Below are 13,680 nucleotides of genomic sequence, written 5' to 3'. Positions count from 1 at the left end.
CCAATACTAAAACACTGACCCTTGATCTGTGCTATTGGGTATCTTAAAAGATTCTAGTAAACAAATTCTGTACACTTTACCATAATGTAATACATACGAGTTTTATACATGCCAGCCCTACTAAAATATTGCAACTAGTGTAACTTGACTAACATAAGAATGACGTTGCACAGTTTAATTAATTGTTATTTATATTTAAAAGAAGACATTGGAAAGTCCTCCCTTGAAGACATAGACTTGGACAGTGGCACTGTTCCAACTAATAGCCCAGAAATCACAATAGAGCCGATAATTATACCTCAAACTGCTCACATACTATATGAAGATAACTCAAAGGGTAAAGAAGAAGTAGAGAGTAAGTATATATAAATAATCAGACATATAAAGTTCCAATATAGTCAGATATTTCAGATCTATAAACCATAAAAATATGGTATTTGCATATATCCTTACATTACCTTACACAGGTTACATACATGTAATCTGTAAGGAGGATTACAGAGACAGTCCTCTTGCCCATGTAAGGCAAAGTGACAGTATCTTTGCACAGGGTATCCCCTAACCCCATATGCTCACTTTACCTGCACCCTCTTGCAGCTCCTTGCTTAATCAGGGGCGTAACTATAGGGGGTGCAGCAGTCGCGACCGCAACCAGGCCCTGTGATGCAGGGGGCCCATGCAGCCCCCTCTACATATGGCCAGCAGCAGCATAGGCAGCTAGGGGTACCAGTGCACCATGCACATTTGTGGCTGGAGGTGGAGGGTGATTAGCAGAGCTCCATGCTCGACTATTGAACTGGCTGCTCTTTAGTTGTGCAGTCCCCGCATGACCTGTGTCCTCAGCCGGCTCCTCAGAGTACCCCTCTCCTGCTCCATGCATTGCCGCTCAGTCCGATGTCTGTTCTCCCCAGCCAGAGTCCCAACCCCCAGAGTCCGGACCACACTGCACTGCATACTTCTCCCGGGTAAACAAACTTTAAGCACACAGATGCAGTTCAGCCCTATGAGAGCCTGGCTCCCCAGAGGACACTGCAGGCTTGTCTGCCAGCCCCCTTCCTCCCCCGTCATACACAGATGATGAAAGGTCTTTCTGGGAGATATGCTGATCACCCGTCCAGCACACTGGATGGAGCCCAGGCCAACATGGATGAGTGTGCGGCCTACAGCTTGGTCATGGTGAGTGAGAGGACCCCATCCTACACACACCATTACATACCCCCTCCATCTCCCCCTGGGGACAGGGACCCCTTCTCACATGGGGACAGGGACCCCCACCTCCCCTGGGGACAGGGGCCCCTTCTCACCTGGGGGCAGTAACTTCATCTGCCCTGGAGAAAAGGACCTCATCTCTTCTGGGGACGGGGACCCCATCCTGCCTAGGGACAGTCCCCAAATGGGGCACCTAAAAATAAAAAAAATAAAATAAAAAAAAACTACTGATACCAGTGGTGGAACTACAGGGCTCACAAAGGTCATACCTGTGACCACGCCCTGGAGTTCCACCACTGGACTCGGATGGAAGGGCCCTGGCTGGGGTTCAGGGGAGCCCTTCATGGTTTCTTGCATCGGGGCCCTGAAGGTTCTAGTTACGCCACTGTGCTTAATGTTTCTTTAAAGATAACCTGGGGTAACATTTAAATGGGAGCTCTGACTGCTGATCTAGCCTTATCAATATTCTAGTTACACAGTCTGTCATTCTAATCTAATGACTTGATGTTTCCTTACACTCTGATCTAGAATAAGTATTAAATTGGTATCATAGCCAGTTACCAGGCACTTCTAGAAAAAGGTCAACAGCAACCTTAAAGTGTTAGGCCGCGTACACACGGGCGGACTGTCTGTCCAACTTAGTCCGCTGAAACACATTTCAGCGGACAGTCCGCTCGTGTGTGGGCTTCAGCGGACTTTTTCAGCGGACAGTCTGGCGGACTAAGTCTTTCCGCTGGACTCATATTTCGGCGGACAATCCGCCCGTGTGTGTGCCAGTCCGCCCTACTTTTGAAATGAGCGGACTTTTCCCACCCGGAGAAAAGTCCGCTCATTTCGAGCGGGTATCCAGGTAGGCGGGGCCCGCGACGGAGACGTCGCTGACCCCGCCCCCTGGTATGGACTTAAAGGGGAACCCCCACGCCGAAAAAAATCGGCGTGGGGGTTCCCCCCAATTCCACAACAGACCCTTGTCCGAGCATGCTACCCGGCCGGCCAGGAAAGGGGGGCGAGCGAGCGCCCCCCCTCCTGAGCCGTACCAGGCCGCGTGCCCTCAACATGGGGGGGTGCCTTGGGGAAGGGAGGCCACGCGGCTCCCCCACCCCAAAGCACCTTGTCCCCATGTTGATGAGGACAAGGGCCTCTTCCCGACAACCCTGGCCGTTGGTTGTTGGGGTCTGCGGGTGGGGGGCTTATCGGAATCCGGGAGCCCCCTTTAATAAGGGGGCCCCCGGATACCGGCCCCCCACCCTATGTGAATGAGTATGGGGTACAATGTACCCCTACCCATTCACCTGTGAAATAAAAGTACAAAAAAAACACAACACACGAGATAAAATACTTTATTGCACAGCTCCGGGGGTCTTCCGTCTTCAGGGGTCTTCTCGCCGGACTCCTCCGCTATCTTCTTGTAGCTCTTTTGCTAGCGGAGGAGTCCGGCTTTCTTCCTCGCCGCCGGCCTCTTCTCCCGACTTCGGGGGTCTTGTCCCCCTCTTCGGTTCTTCTGCCGGGCCACCGCGCCTTCTTATAGCTCTTTTACAGGCGGTGGCCCGGTCTTCTGTCGCCGCCGCCCCCGCCTTCCGTTCTTCTTCTTCTTCTTCTTCTTCTCCAGGAGATGTTGACTCGGCGATCTCTCCGGCCGGAATGCCAGGGACGCGCTCCGCTGCCACTTATATAGGGACAATGGGGCGGTGTCACATGGCTTTATGTCACATGGGTTGGTCACATGGGTTGATGTCACATGGGGACTATGACATCGTAAGGGGGTGGGGTCACCATGTGACCAACCCATGTGACATAAAGCCATGTGACACCGCCCCTTGTCCCTATATAAGTGGCCGCGCAGCGTGGCCCTGGCATTGTGGCCGGAGAGATCGTCGAGGCAACATCTCCTGGAGAAGAAGAAGAGGAAGAAGAAGAAGAAGAAGAAGAACGGAAGGCGGCGGCGACGGCGGCGACAGAAGACCGGGCCACCGCCTGCAAAAGAGCTATAAGAAGACGCGGTGGCCCGGCAGAAGAACTGAAGAGGGGGACAAGACCCCCGAAGTCGGGAGAAGAGGCCGGCGGCGAGGAAGAAAGCCGGACTCCTCCGCTAGCAAAAGAGCTACAAGAAGATAGCGGAGGAGTCCGGCGAGAAGACCCCCGAAGACGGAAGACCCCCGGAGCTGTGCAATAAAATATTTTATCTCGTGTGTTGTGTTTTTTTTGGTACTTTTATTTTACAGGTGAATGGGTAGGGGTACATTGTACCCCATACTCATTCACATAGGGTGGGGGGCCGGTATCCGGGGGTCCCCTTATTAAAGGGGGCTCCCGGATTCCGATAAGCCCCCTGCCCGCAGACCCCGACAACCAACGGCCAGGGTTGTCCGGAAGAGGCCCTTGTCCTCATCGACATGGGGACAAGGTGCCTTGGGGTGGGGGGGCCGTGCGGCCCCCTCTTCCCCAAGGCGCCCCTCATGTTGAGGGCACGCGGCCTGGTACGGCTCAGGAGGGGGGGGGGGGGGGGCGCTCGCTTGCCCCCCTTTCCTGGCCGGCCGGGTAGCGTGCTCGGACAAGGGTCTGTTGTGGACTTTGGGGGGACCCCCACGCCGATTTTTTTCGGCGTTGGGGTTCCCCTTTAAGTCCATACCAGGCGGCGGGGCCAGCGACGTCTCCTTAGCGGGCCCCGCCTACCTGCAGACGCGCTCGAAATGAGCGGACTTTCCTCCGTGTGTGTGGGCGAGTCCGTTCATTTCAAAAGTAGGGCGGATAGTATGGCGGACTTAGTCTGCCGTATTAGTCCGCTCAAAAAGTGCCGTGTGTGGGCAAGTCCGTTCATTCGAAAGTATGACGGACTGTCCATCGGATTGTCTGACGGACTAAGTTGGCCAGACAGTCCGCCACGTGTGTACGCGGCCTCAGTGTATTTTTTTATGAACCAAACTGCTACCCCAACCCTCCTACTCATATGTAAAAATCACACCTCATAGGTTGGCTTGCTCAGGATCAGACAAGAAACAGCTCAGCACTCACTTAATATACTTCAGTGCCTGTGCTTTAGAACCTTGCACATGCATGTTGTACTTCTATAGTAATTACTCTTAACCAGTGCATGTACACAGTTCAGATTGTGTGCCCTGTTGTATCAAATGGATGCACACCGCAGAGTACAATTTCTAAACTACACTGAGGAAAAGGCCAAATCTATGCTCTACTGGGTGGCCAGTTTAAACAAAGATTTAAAAAAATGAAGCTGTAGCACAATATATTCAAATGTAAACAGATATTATCTGCATGTCTCACTTCCATCAAAAATTCAAAATATAAGCTATTGTTTTCACACACTACACTATTGATGACCAACCCGTTTGAAACAGATCTATCCAGTTTGAAATTAATTGTTCTACGTTGTTAGGCTGTATTTTTGCTATAAATAAATAAAAGCACTGGATAAACTATTGTCCCATGGATATGAAGGAATGATTTTGTTTTCCACTCCTATCCTAAATTGAAGAATATACCATACATTTTGGGATTTTTTTAAGATATGCGGATACCTTCAATTTTAGGAAGGTGCTATTGTGCTTCTTACTCAGTGAGGGCTATTTTTTAATCCTTTCATCTCCTTTCTCTATGTCGGGATATACATTCTCTATGTGTATCTATTTTAAAGTACATCTTTGTTTGTATAAGGTGGGTTTGTAGGCAAAACTGCAATTTTAGTGTAATAATGAGACTCAGCACTCTGCTAATGTTTTAAACTAACGCTCCTTTAGATCCAATGAGGTAACATTTTTCACAAAATGAAAGCATACGTGTATACTTTGATAATACGTTGCAATACTTAATTCCAGTTGTGTTACATTCAACAGCCAAGAAACCCACAGAGCCTGTGCTTCCTGAGCCTGTAGTACCCGAAGAACCAGCGAAACCCACAGTGCCGGTGCTACCCGAGACTGCGGTACCTGGGAAACCAGTTATACCCACAGAGATTGTGCTACCTGAGCCTGTGGTACCCGAGGAACCAGTGAAATCCACAGAGCCTGTGCTACCTGACGAACCAGTAAAACCCACTGAGGCTGTGCTACCTGAGCCTGTAGTACCCGAAGAACCAGCGAAACCCTCAGTGCCAGAGCTACCTGAGCCTGTAGTACCCGCAGAACCAGCGAAACCCTCAGTGCCAGAGCTACCTGAGCCTGTAGTACCCGAAGAACCAGCGAAACCCTCAGTGCCAGAGCTACCTGAGCCTGTGGTACCTGAGGAACCAGAGATACCCATAGAGATTGTGCAAACTGAGCCTGTGGTACCTGAGGAACCAGTGAAACCCACAGAGTCTGTACTACCAGGGAAACCAATAGAGGTTATAGAACCAGTGCCTGCTACCTCACCAGGTAAAAGGCACTTTGCTTTGAGGTTTTAATAAAAGCAAAAATAATAAAAATTGTTATTTAATAGTAAATGTTATTTCTCATATAACATATAAAATATAATGGTTGGTCCAGGGGCATTTTATGAAATCAGTGGGCCTGTGAGCAAAATTATAAGCTGGGCCCCATTGCTAACTTTAAAAAAAATTGTGATGTGTTTAGTGTGCAGTGATGAAGAGTGGGCATGGTTTTCACTGCACCAAAAGTGTTGCTAGGATTGTAAAGGACCTGTGGTTCCTTTGGGAAATGAAAGTAGCGTAGCAATGTGGTGCACGCAGTGTGCAGCAGCGAATGGAGGGTGTGGCCAAATTGCATTAACAGTGGGAGGGAAGGAGCGTGGTTAAATGAAACAAAAGCCTTCTTATACCTAAAAATAAGCATAGGTTTCTGTGCCACAAGTAAGAGTCTCACAGACATGTATACACTTCAACACAATAATTTAGTAAAAAATAAAACACTGCCATTACATAAGATTTTGTGTACACTGGAAATAAACAGAGAGATAACACTCCATCTGAGCCTACCTTACAATAGAACTTCACTAGAGTAGAATTAACCAGGAACTGGTTAACTACCAGCAACTGTTAAGCCAATGAACACGTTGGTCATGTATACAGAATGTTAAGTACAATATAGTGTTTATAGCACAGGAATAAGTAATGTACAATATAGTGTATGTAGCGCAGGCTTATGCAATTTAAAATATAGTGTATATAGTGCAGGAGTCTAATGAAAAATGTTGCTTTTGTTTTGAGAGTTATGATAGATATACATTTTGTGCAAAGTATTTTAAGGAGACACAACATGCAACGTGTAGCACCACATCCAAAATGTATTAGAAAAAAAGACAAATTGGAAGGTGGACCTTTAAGGAATACAGTGAGATTACAATGGCAGCCTTAAAATTCTGCCTTCCGATTTGTCCTTTATTTCCTTCATGGGTATGACAAGATGCCCTTGGCACAGTGTTTAAACACTATTATGAACACTTTGTTTGGAATTAACTATTCCTGATTGGCTCATTGTTTAATCAATTATTAAATGTATGTATCATATTTTATCCTTATTTTACAGCACCGCCAAAGCATTCAGGAGAGTCTTGTACCTTTAACAAAGATATTGTGGCTGATGGAGCAACTGTGGAACTTGATTGTGTCACATGGTAGGACAAATGTTTTTTACACATATCTTTGCTGATTGACTGGAAGAGGTGACTTGTAATTTTGCGATGGGAAAGCGCTTCATGCATGCCAGCAGACACCTCCTGGTAGATCCAGTAGATCCAATTATACTGTATTTTGTGCATTTAGGAATGCAGCCTGATCTTTTTTTAAACAGTCTGTGGAGTCTGCTGAGCTGCCATATTTAGTCCTTGAGAAAATCTATTCCACATTTTCACAGTGATTAGAGGGCAAAGTAAGCTTGTAGCGGACAAAACAACCAGCAATTACATAGCAGGCACATCAGGTACCATGTCATAACTGTGTTGGAACAGCCCACCTTCTCAAAGCTAAACCAAAGTCCCCTGGTAAAGGCCAACATTCTGAACTTTGCATCTCCATAACCCCAAAATGTTTACCATGTAGCAAAGTTTGGGCCTGGTGATAGGCTGCTAAGGCACCAATCACTGTTAGAAGCAGCTGAATGTGAGCATATTTTCCTTAACGAAACCTGCTAGTTGACTACAGTCCTAGCTTATATAATATGTCCAAGCTACTACATTTACACATAAAGCTGCATGTGATGCTGGTGCCATAGGAATCTGGGAAGCCTCTGGGTAAGACCTGTATGGTGGAAGAAGCATTGTCACTAACAGGGGAATTCTAATGTATCTGAAACATAGTTCAAGCACAATAAGCTTCGAAGCCTTTGAATTTACACTGTGCACTTCATACCACAATGTGGGAAATAGAAAATGTGAAAATCAGCATAATCAATGTTTTTAGTGAAAATCTCAGCTAAATATATTTTGTTACTGAAAACCACACTAAGGATACCTCCCCACATTAATGACTGTCTTTTGTGTTTTAGTACATGCAATGATGGAGCCCTGACCTGTGTGAAAAATATGAGTTGTCCAGGTAATATCCTATGTGCTGTATTTTCCTATTTAATTTTCAGCAAATTTTCATTTTTTGTAAAAGACCAGAGCGTACTTGTCAATGCCAATTTTTGGCCAGCCTTTATGATGTCCTTGTTACTTGATATTTTCATAGAAGATTGTTTGGTCTGCACCATGGCTAAAACAGTATGTAGCGTGGATATTTTTTATCCATCTACTATAGAGCAGTGAATGTGGCATTCACTGAATATACATTCTCATAGTATATGTATTTTAAATGACAATGATTAGTACCAGTATACAGTAGTTTGGGTAGAAATGATGTATATACAGTATCTGGTACTATTGTTTTACTGCATTACTGTGGGCTGTGGAATATAGTAAAGTTTTTTTTTTTTTTTTTACGAAAGGCAAATCCACTTTGCACTTCATGAGCACTTGGAAATGCTGTAAATCTGAGGGTGACACACAAGGAAAATAAAAACAGTATTTTAGTTTGCACATGATTGGATGATAAAATCAGCAGAGCTTCCCCACATTTCAGATCTACCACTCAGATTTACAGCGACTGCACTTCCAAGTGTACTTGTAGACAAAAGTGGATTTGCCTTTCGTAAATAACCCCCAAAGTGTAGTTAAACTAGTTATCCTAGGTGACAACACTAACATTTAGCTCAACATTTAATAACAGTATTTCATATTGTTTTTTCTTTTTTCTTTTTGTTATTTAATTAATTGAAGATTGCATTGCAAATAACATGCTGTAAAGTATAACTAACAGCAAAACTTTTTTTTTAAGTTTTGGATAGACTGGAGAGGGTTTAGAACACCCGTTTTTATTGCCACATTTGCCCTTTCTACTGGTTCTGTTTACGATTACCATTAAAAGTGAAAGTAAAAGATATTCCAAATTTTGGGTTGTCCCCAGAAGTGTAATAGATGGGAAATCTTCCTATGGGATACTAGTTCTGTTGACCAGGGGAGCTCAAAGGGATTCCCTTAATTTGAATAAATATCCTCTCATTTCCTGTTTTGGTTATGCAACAGGAAGTGAAGGTAAATCTCCCCAATGGGACACAAATGGCAAAAAAAAAACTGACAGGGGTCATAACCCTCCCTTACTCTATCCAAAATTAAAACAATTGCCTATAGTTCTACTTTAAATAATGTAATGGCTATAATGTTCTCGGCCTCCTGTTTTTCAGGTGTCTGTTCTGTGACTGCATACCAGATGATTCGCACATTTGATGGAACATTATATGAGACTCCTGGAACCTGCAGCTATGTTTTGGTCAAAACAAAAGACTTCACTATCAACCTGAACAATAAGCCATGCTCTGAGGTCAAGAGTGATGTTAATGTAAGTGACCCTACTAGCAGCTTAACCACTTCAGCTCCTGAAGATGTACCCCCCTTCATGACTAGGCCCTATTTTTCAATACAGCTCTCCATAATTTTAACTAACAATTGCACGGTCATGTGACAATGTACCCAAATACAATTTATGTCCTTTTTTTTCCCCACAAATAGAACTTTCTTTTGGTGTTATTTGGCGGCACAGTGGTGTAGTGGTTAGCACTCTCACCTAGCAGTAAGCAAAAGCTGCCCTAGCAGTAAGAAGGGTTGCTGGTTCAAATCCCAACCATGACACTACCTGCCTGCAGTTTGCATGTTCTCCCTGTGCCTGCGTGGGTTTCCTCTGGGTACTCCGGTTTCCTCCCACAATCCAAAGACATGCAGGTAGGTTATATGGCTTCTGTCAAAAATTGGCCCTAGTATATGAATGGGGACCTTGGATTGTGGGCTCCTTGAGGGTAAGGACAGAAATGAGTGTGTACAGGGATAGGGACAATTGTAGACACTCACTCAGGTTGAACTGGATGGACTGGTGTCTTTATTCAAACTAACTATGAATCCTCTGCATTTTTAATTTTTTGCGCAATAAGCAAAAAAAAGATGATTTTGAAAACAAAACAACATTTTTTCTTTCTGCTATGAATCATACCCAATACAAAAATTTTATTGAATCTATTTTCTTCATCAATTTAGCCAAATATGTATTCTGCTAGAAATTTTTGGTAAAAAAAAATCCCAATAAGTGTATATTGATTGGTTTACGCAAACTTTATAGTGTCTACAAATTAAGGGATATAGTTTTGGAATTATTTTTATTTTTTTAACTAATGATGGCAGTGATCAGTGACTTATAGCAGGACTATGATATTGTGCCAGACAAATCAGGCACTAACTTTTTTGGGAATCAGTGATACAAATACAGCAATCAGTGCTAAAAATATACACTGTCACTGTACTAATGACACTGGTTGGGAAGGGGCTAACATCAGGGGTGACCAAAGAGTCCAGCCTGTGCTTTTGTAGTGTGGGAGATGATTTTACTAAGGGAAGACATGGATCCTTGCCCTTGCTTTGCAGGAACACGGGATCCATGCCTTCCCTACTGGCAGAATGGCAATCTGCCTTGTTTACAAAGGCAGACTGTCGTTCTGCCTCTGTACCAAATGATCAGCGCATGCCAGCAGACATCGAGTCCATGGTACCTGCAGCTCAGATCCCACTGTGTATGTTTACAGCAGGAGATAGCTAGCTGCCGACGGTGTGCTCCTATGTCCCTCTACCTGGAAGTGCAGGATCACGTGTGTATATATATATATATATATATATATATATATATATATATATATATGATCCTGTGCACAGTGGCCACCCTGTAGCAGTATATCTGCTATAGGGAAGTCGGCAAGTGGTTAAAACATATCTTGTATAACTCAGTTGAAAGAATTTAATATAAATAACATTTGTTCTTCTGTTGTAGGATGCGGAAGCAGTTTGTATTGATTCTGTAGATGTGTATATTCCACAAAAGGCAAACATTAAACTACAGTCAGATGGAAGCATACTTGTGGCAGGAGAGAAGTCAGATCTTCCATATTCTGTTCTAGGTAAGTTACATACATTAAGCACATTTCAGAAAGAAATGTATAGTTATTCATACTTAGAATTTGAATAATAGCAAGGCAGATCAAACACATACACAAATGCAATTGGATATTTATTACAAAAATCATGCAACTAGTATAAGTGCTTGTACCTATCTTCATATCAGTCTCCTCTAATCATCTGTACAGCAGCACTTAGACTGGATGGTCAGCAGTCAGGCCATTCAACAGTTCACATGCATGGGTAATAAACATTTTAAAAGGGGGCAAGAGAATAGGCATAATCTTATCCATGTGCTGCAACTCCTTCATTGCCCAACCAGTAAGCTGGGTGTACCTAGGCCTTGATATCTTTTCTGGTAGGAATAGCTAGATTAGACTAGACTGGCTGCAGTAAGGTTAATAATTACCTTTAAGGGCAAAATATTCTGATAATTTTAGATGCTATTACATAGGATTGTATAATGTACTCTTGAAAGATATCAGCATATGAAGTATAATGTCACCATTACACTGTGACCATACCAGACCAACTGATTTACATTGTCACTTTATGGAGGAAAAAAACAATAGATATAAAGTTCTCTTTTTTAAAAAAACAATAGCTTGTAGGCAGGTTGAAGTGTGTTGATCATAGCAAGTTAATGGCTGGCCCAGGCTGGGGGCAGGAATAACTGTTGTAAGCTCAGTTCCTGGGCTTTTTGGCCCTAGCAAGCATACCTGTGCTCTAAAAAGGGGGAAGGCTAAGGTCTAGGCTCTTCTTGCCGAATTGGTTGGTTATGTTCTGCCCATGGTATCAGGACTACAATGCATTGCAGTCTGCTGAAGACAGTGGGACTTCAGAGCTATGAAGAATGCCAAAATAGACTCTCACCTCACAGAGGTATGCCTGGGCAGCCACACTAAGACAAGGACATTGTTCCCTTTGAACTGTTATGCTGCTACTTGCTCAGAAAAGTTACATTTTCATTCTGAGCCTGATCTAAAGGGGCAATGATGGTACTGGTGCATCCGAAGAACCAGGGTGTGTAAAGCACTACAGAGTATGAAGTAACCCCACTCCAAGCGGTTAACTCTGCAAGATATGGAGGAAGGAGCATAGTTACTAAGAGTAACCAAGCAACCAGTAGTTAGATCTGGTACTTGGTAAAATGACAGGTCCTCTAGTAGTGAGGGGGGTTGATGTTCTGGCTCCCTCTCTAGGTATCCAATAGCAACAAGATCAGAACCTGCATTATGGAAGTCTAAAGCCTGGTCAAAAGCTACGGGAAGTGAAATATTTAATAAGTACGCATGAGGTCTGTGCTTGATGCACGGTGGGACCCCGTTCTGTTACTAATGAAGTGGGCACAGGCTCAGCATGTCCCTCATAATGCAACATCTACTAAAGGTACAGTGTGCAGTCACATGGCACAGGACACTTTTCAGAGGAATTCAGCATTTTTAAAACATACAGTGTAATGCCTCATCTCTAAGTTGGGGCACTGCCTTAATGTTTGATTTTTCACATGACCACAGTCTTTGCCTGGTCCTGGGCATTGATGAAAGTGCTCCACACAAAAGGTTCCCCTGTGTATAGGGCAAGTAGGCCCTACCCACATGCTTCTTTTGAATGAAGCCAGGGGAACTGTCCAAGCATTGATCCATTAATATCTACTTATAGCACAGACTTTTTTTGTTTGTTTGCTTTATTTTGTTTTGGATAGTGCAGGGAAGTGTTAAATCCTCTTCTATTTTATTGTTTCCTATCTATCACTATTTTGCGAGATGTTTCCCTTCCTGTTCTGGAAACACAACTGGAAATGAAGAGAAATATCTACAAAGTGAAGCCAAGTTCTTTCTTAGACAGTTGTCAACAGAACAGATGCCTCCATTGGAATACTTTTCCTCTCCTATTGTTCTGGTGACAACTTAAACACTTTTTTTTCTTTTAAACAAACATGTCATACTTACCTCCACTGTACAGTTGACTTTGCACAGAATGGCCCCAGTCCCCCTCTTCTGGGGTCCCTCGGTGTCACTGGTGTCTCCTCCCCACATCGAGTGTCCACGTTGGAGAAACGCTCTGCTTGGAGGACACCCGTGCGGGCGAGCTCCCGAGTCCCTCATCTATGTCCATTCACACAGAATGCAGGGCTCGGCCGCCCTCAGTGCTGCACCATTGGATTTGATTGACAGCAGCAGGAGCCAATGGCTGCACTGCTATCAATCTATCCAATTAGGACACGAGACACCAGCTAGCGCTGGTGTGCTTGTTCCCGGGTGGAGGAAGATCAGGGTCAGGTAAGTAAAACAGGGGCTTGGGGGGCTGCAGCACCATCAAAGGTTTTTTACCTTAATACAATAGAATGCATTAAGTTGAAAAACTATGAAAAGCCCTTTTATGTCAATCAATCATTTTTGGTGACAATAATCACCAGGAAAAATAGAGAGCAATAAAAATCGGAAAGGGGTTCTATCCTTCCATTCACTATCCAAAATGTAGAAAAAGTTTCACTATACACTTTAACCTTCCCTAACAATTTAATTTTCCCTGAGACAGTAATATTGACCATAAAAGCAATGATTTCTAAACTATATTCAGTTGAACAATATGTTTGATTTCTTAAGAAGGAAGTTGCTTTCATTCCCACTGTATTTACATTTCCACCTAGATACCATTACTGTCTTAAGAAGTTCTTCAGTCTTCCTGGATGTGGTCAGCCAAACATTTCATCTGCAGTATGACTTTGCCAGCAACCGCCTTTATGTTATCCTTGATGCCAGCTACAAAGATACAACCAGTGGCTTGTGTGGGACATACAATGATAATCGTAATGATGACTACAGGTAAAAAAAATAAAAATGTATATTAAAAGCTGTACTTGTCAGGCACAGAAGCTACAAGTGATAGCTGATTTAATAAATACCAATCTTGAACATCAGTACTGTTTGCTTTATTTTTTATACAAAGATTTTGGTCAGTTCACCTATAAGTAATACTTCCGTTCCTCAATCTAGATTTTTATGGCCCTCTTTCTACTCCAATGGTGGCCAACAAAGCTTT

The 13,680-nt window shown here is 43.9% G+C and overlaps 1 protein-coding gene across 34 annotated transcripts in view; it reads left to right on the top strand.

Moving 5' to 3' along the window:
• LOC143933905 (uncharacterized) overlaps positions 1-13,680 on the top strand; it is a 259,725-nt gene that overhangs the window by 108,699 nt on the left and 137,346 nt on the right. For 31 of the 34 annotated variants that reach the window (XM_077457035.1, XM_077457039.1, XM_077457040.1 and 28 more), the window contains 7 exons: positions 203-355; positions 5,061-5,579; positions 6,690-6,777; positions 7,647-7,696; positions 8,883-9,037; positions 10,511-10,637; positions 13,289-13,463. In XM_077457035.1, the coding sequence (XP_077313161.1) occupies positions 203-355; positions 5,061-5,579; positions 6,690-6,777; positions 7,647-7,696; positions 8,883-9,037; positions 10,511-10,637; positions 13,289-13,463 (1,267 nt within the window). The remainder of the gene's footprint in view (positions 1-202; positions 356-5,060; positions 5,580-6,689; positions 6,778-7,646; positions 7,697-8,882; positions 9,038-10,510; positions 10,638-13,288; positions 13,464-13,680) is intronic. The other 3 variants (XM_077457046.1, XM_077457032.1, XM_077457031.1) reach the window with 1 other exon arrangement.

Source organism: Lithobates pipiens, unplaced genomic scaffold, assembly GCF_037356315.1.
Source record: "Lithobates pipiens isolate NorthernLeopardFrog02 unplaced genomic scaffold, aLitPip1_a1.2 Scaffold_27, whole genome shotgun sequence".
Classification (NCBI taxonomy): Eukaryota; Metazoa; Chordata; class Amphibia; order Anura; family Ranidae; genus Lithobates; species Lithobates pipiens.
Note: the sequence above shows the minus strand (reverse complement) of the source record. Positions and strands in the feature narration are given on the sequence as shown.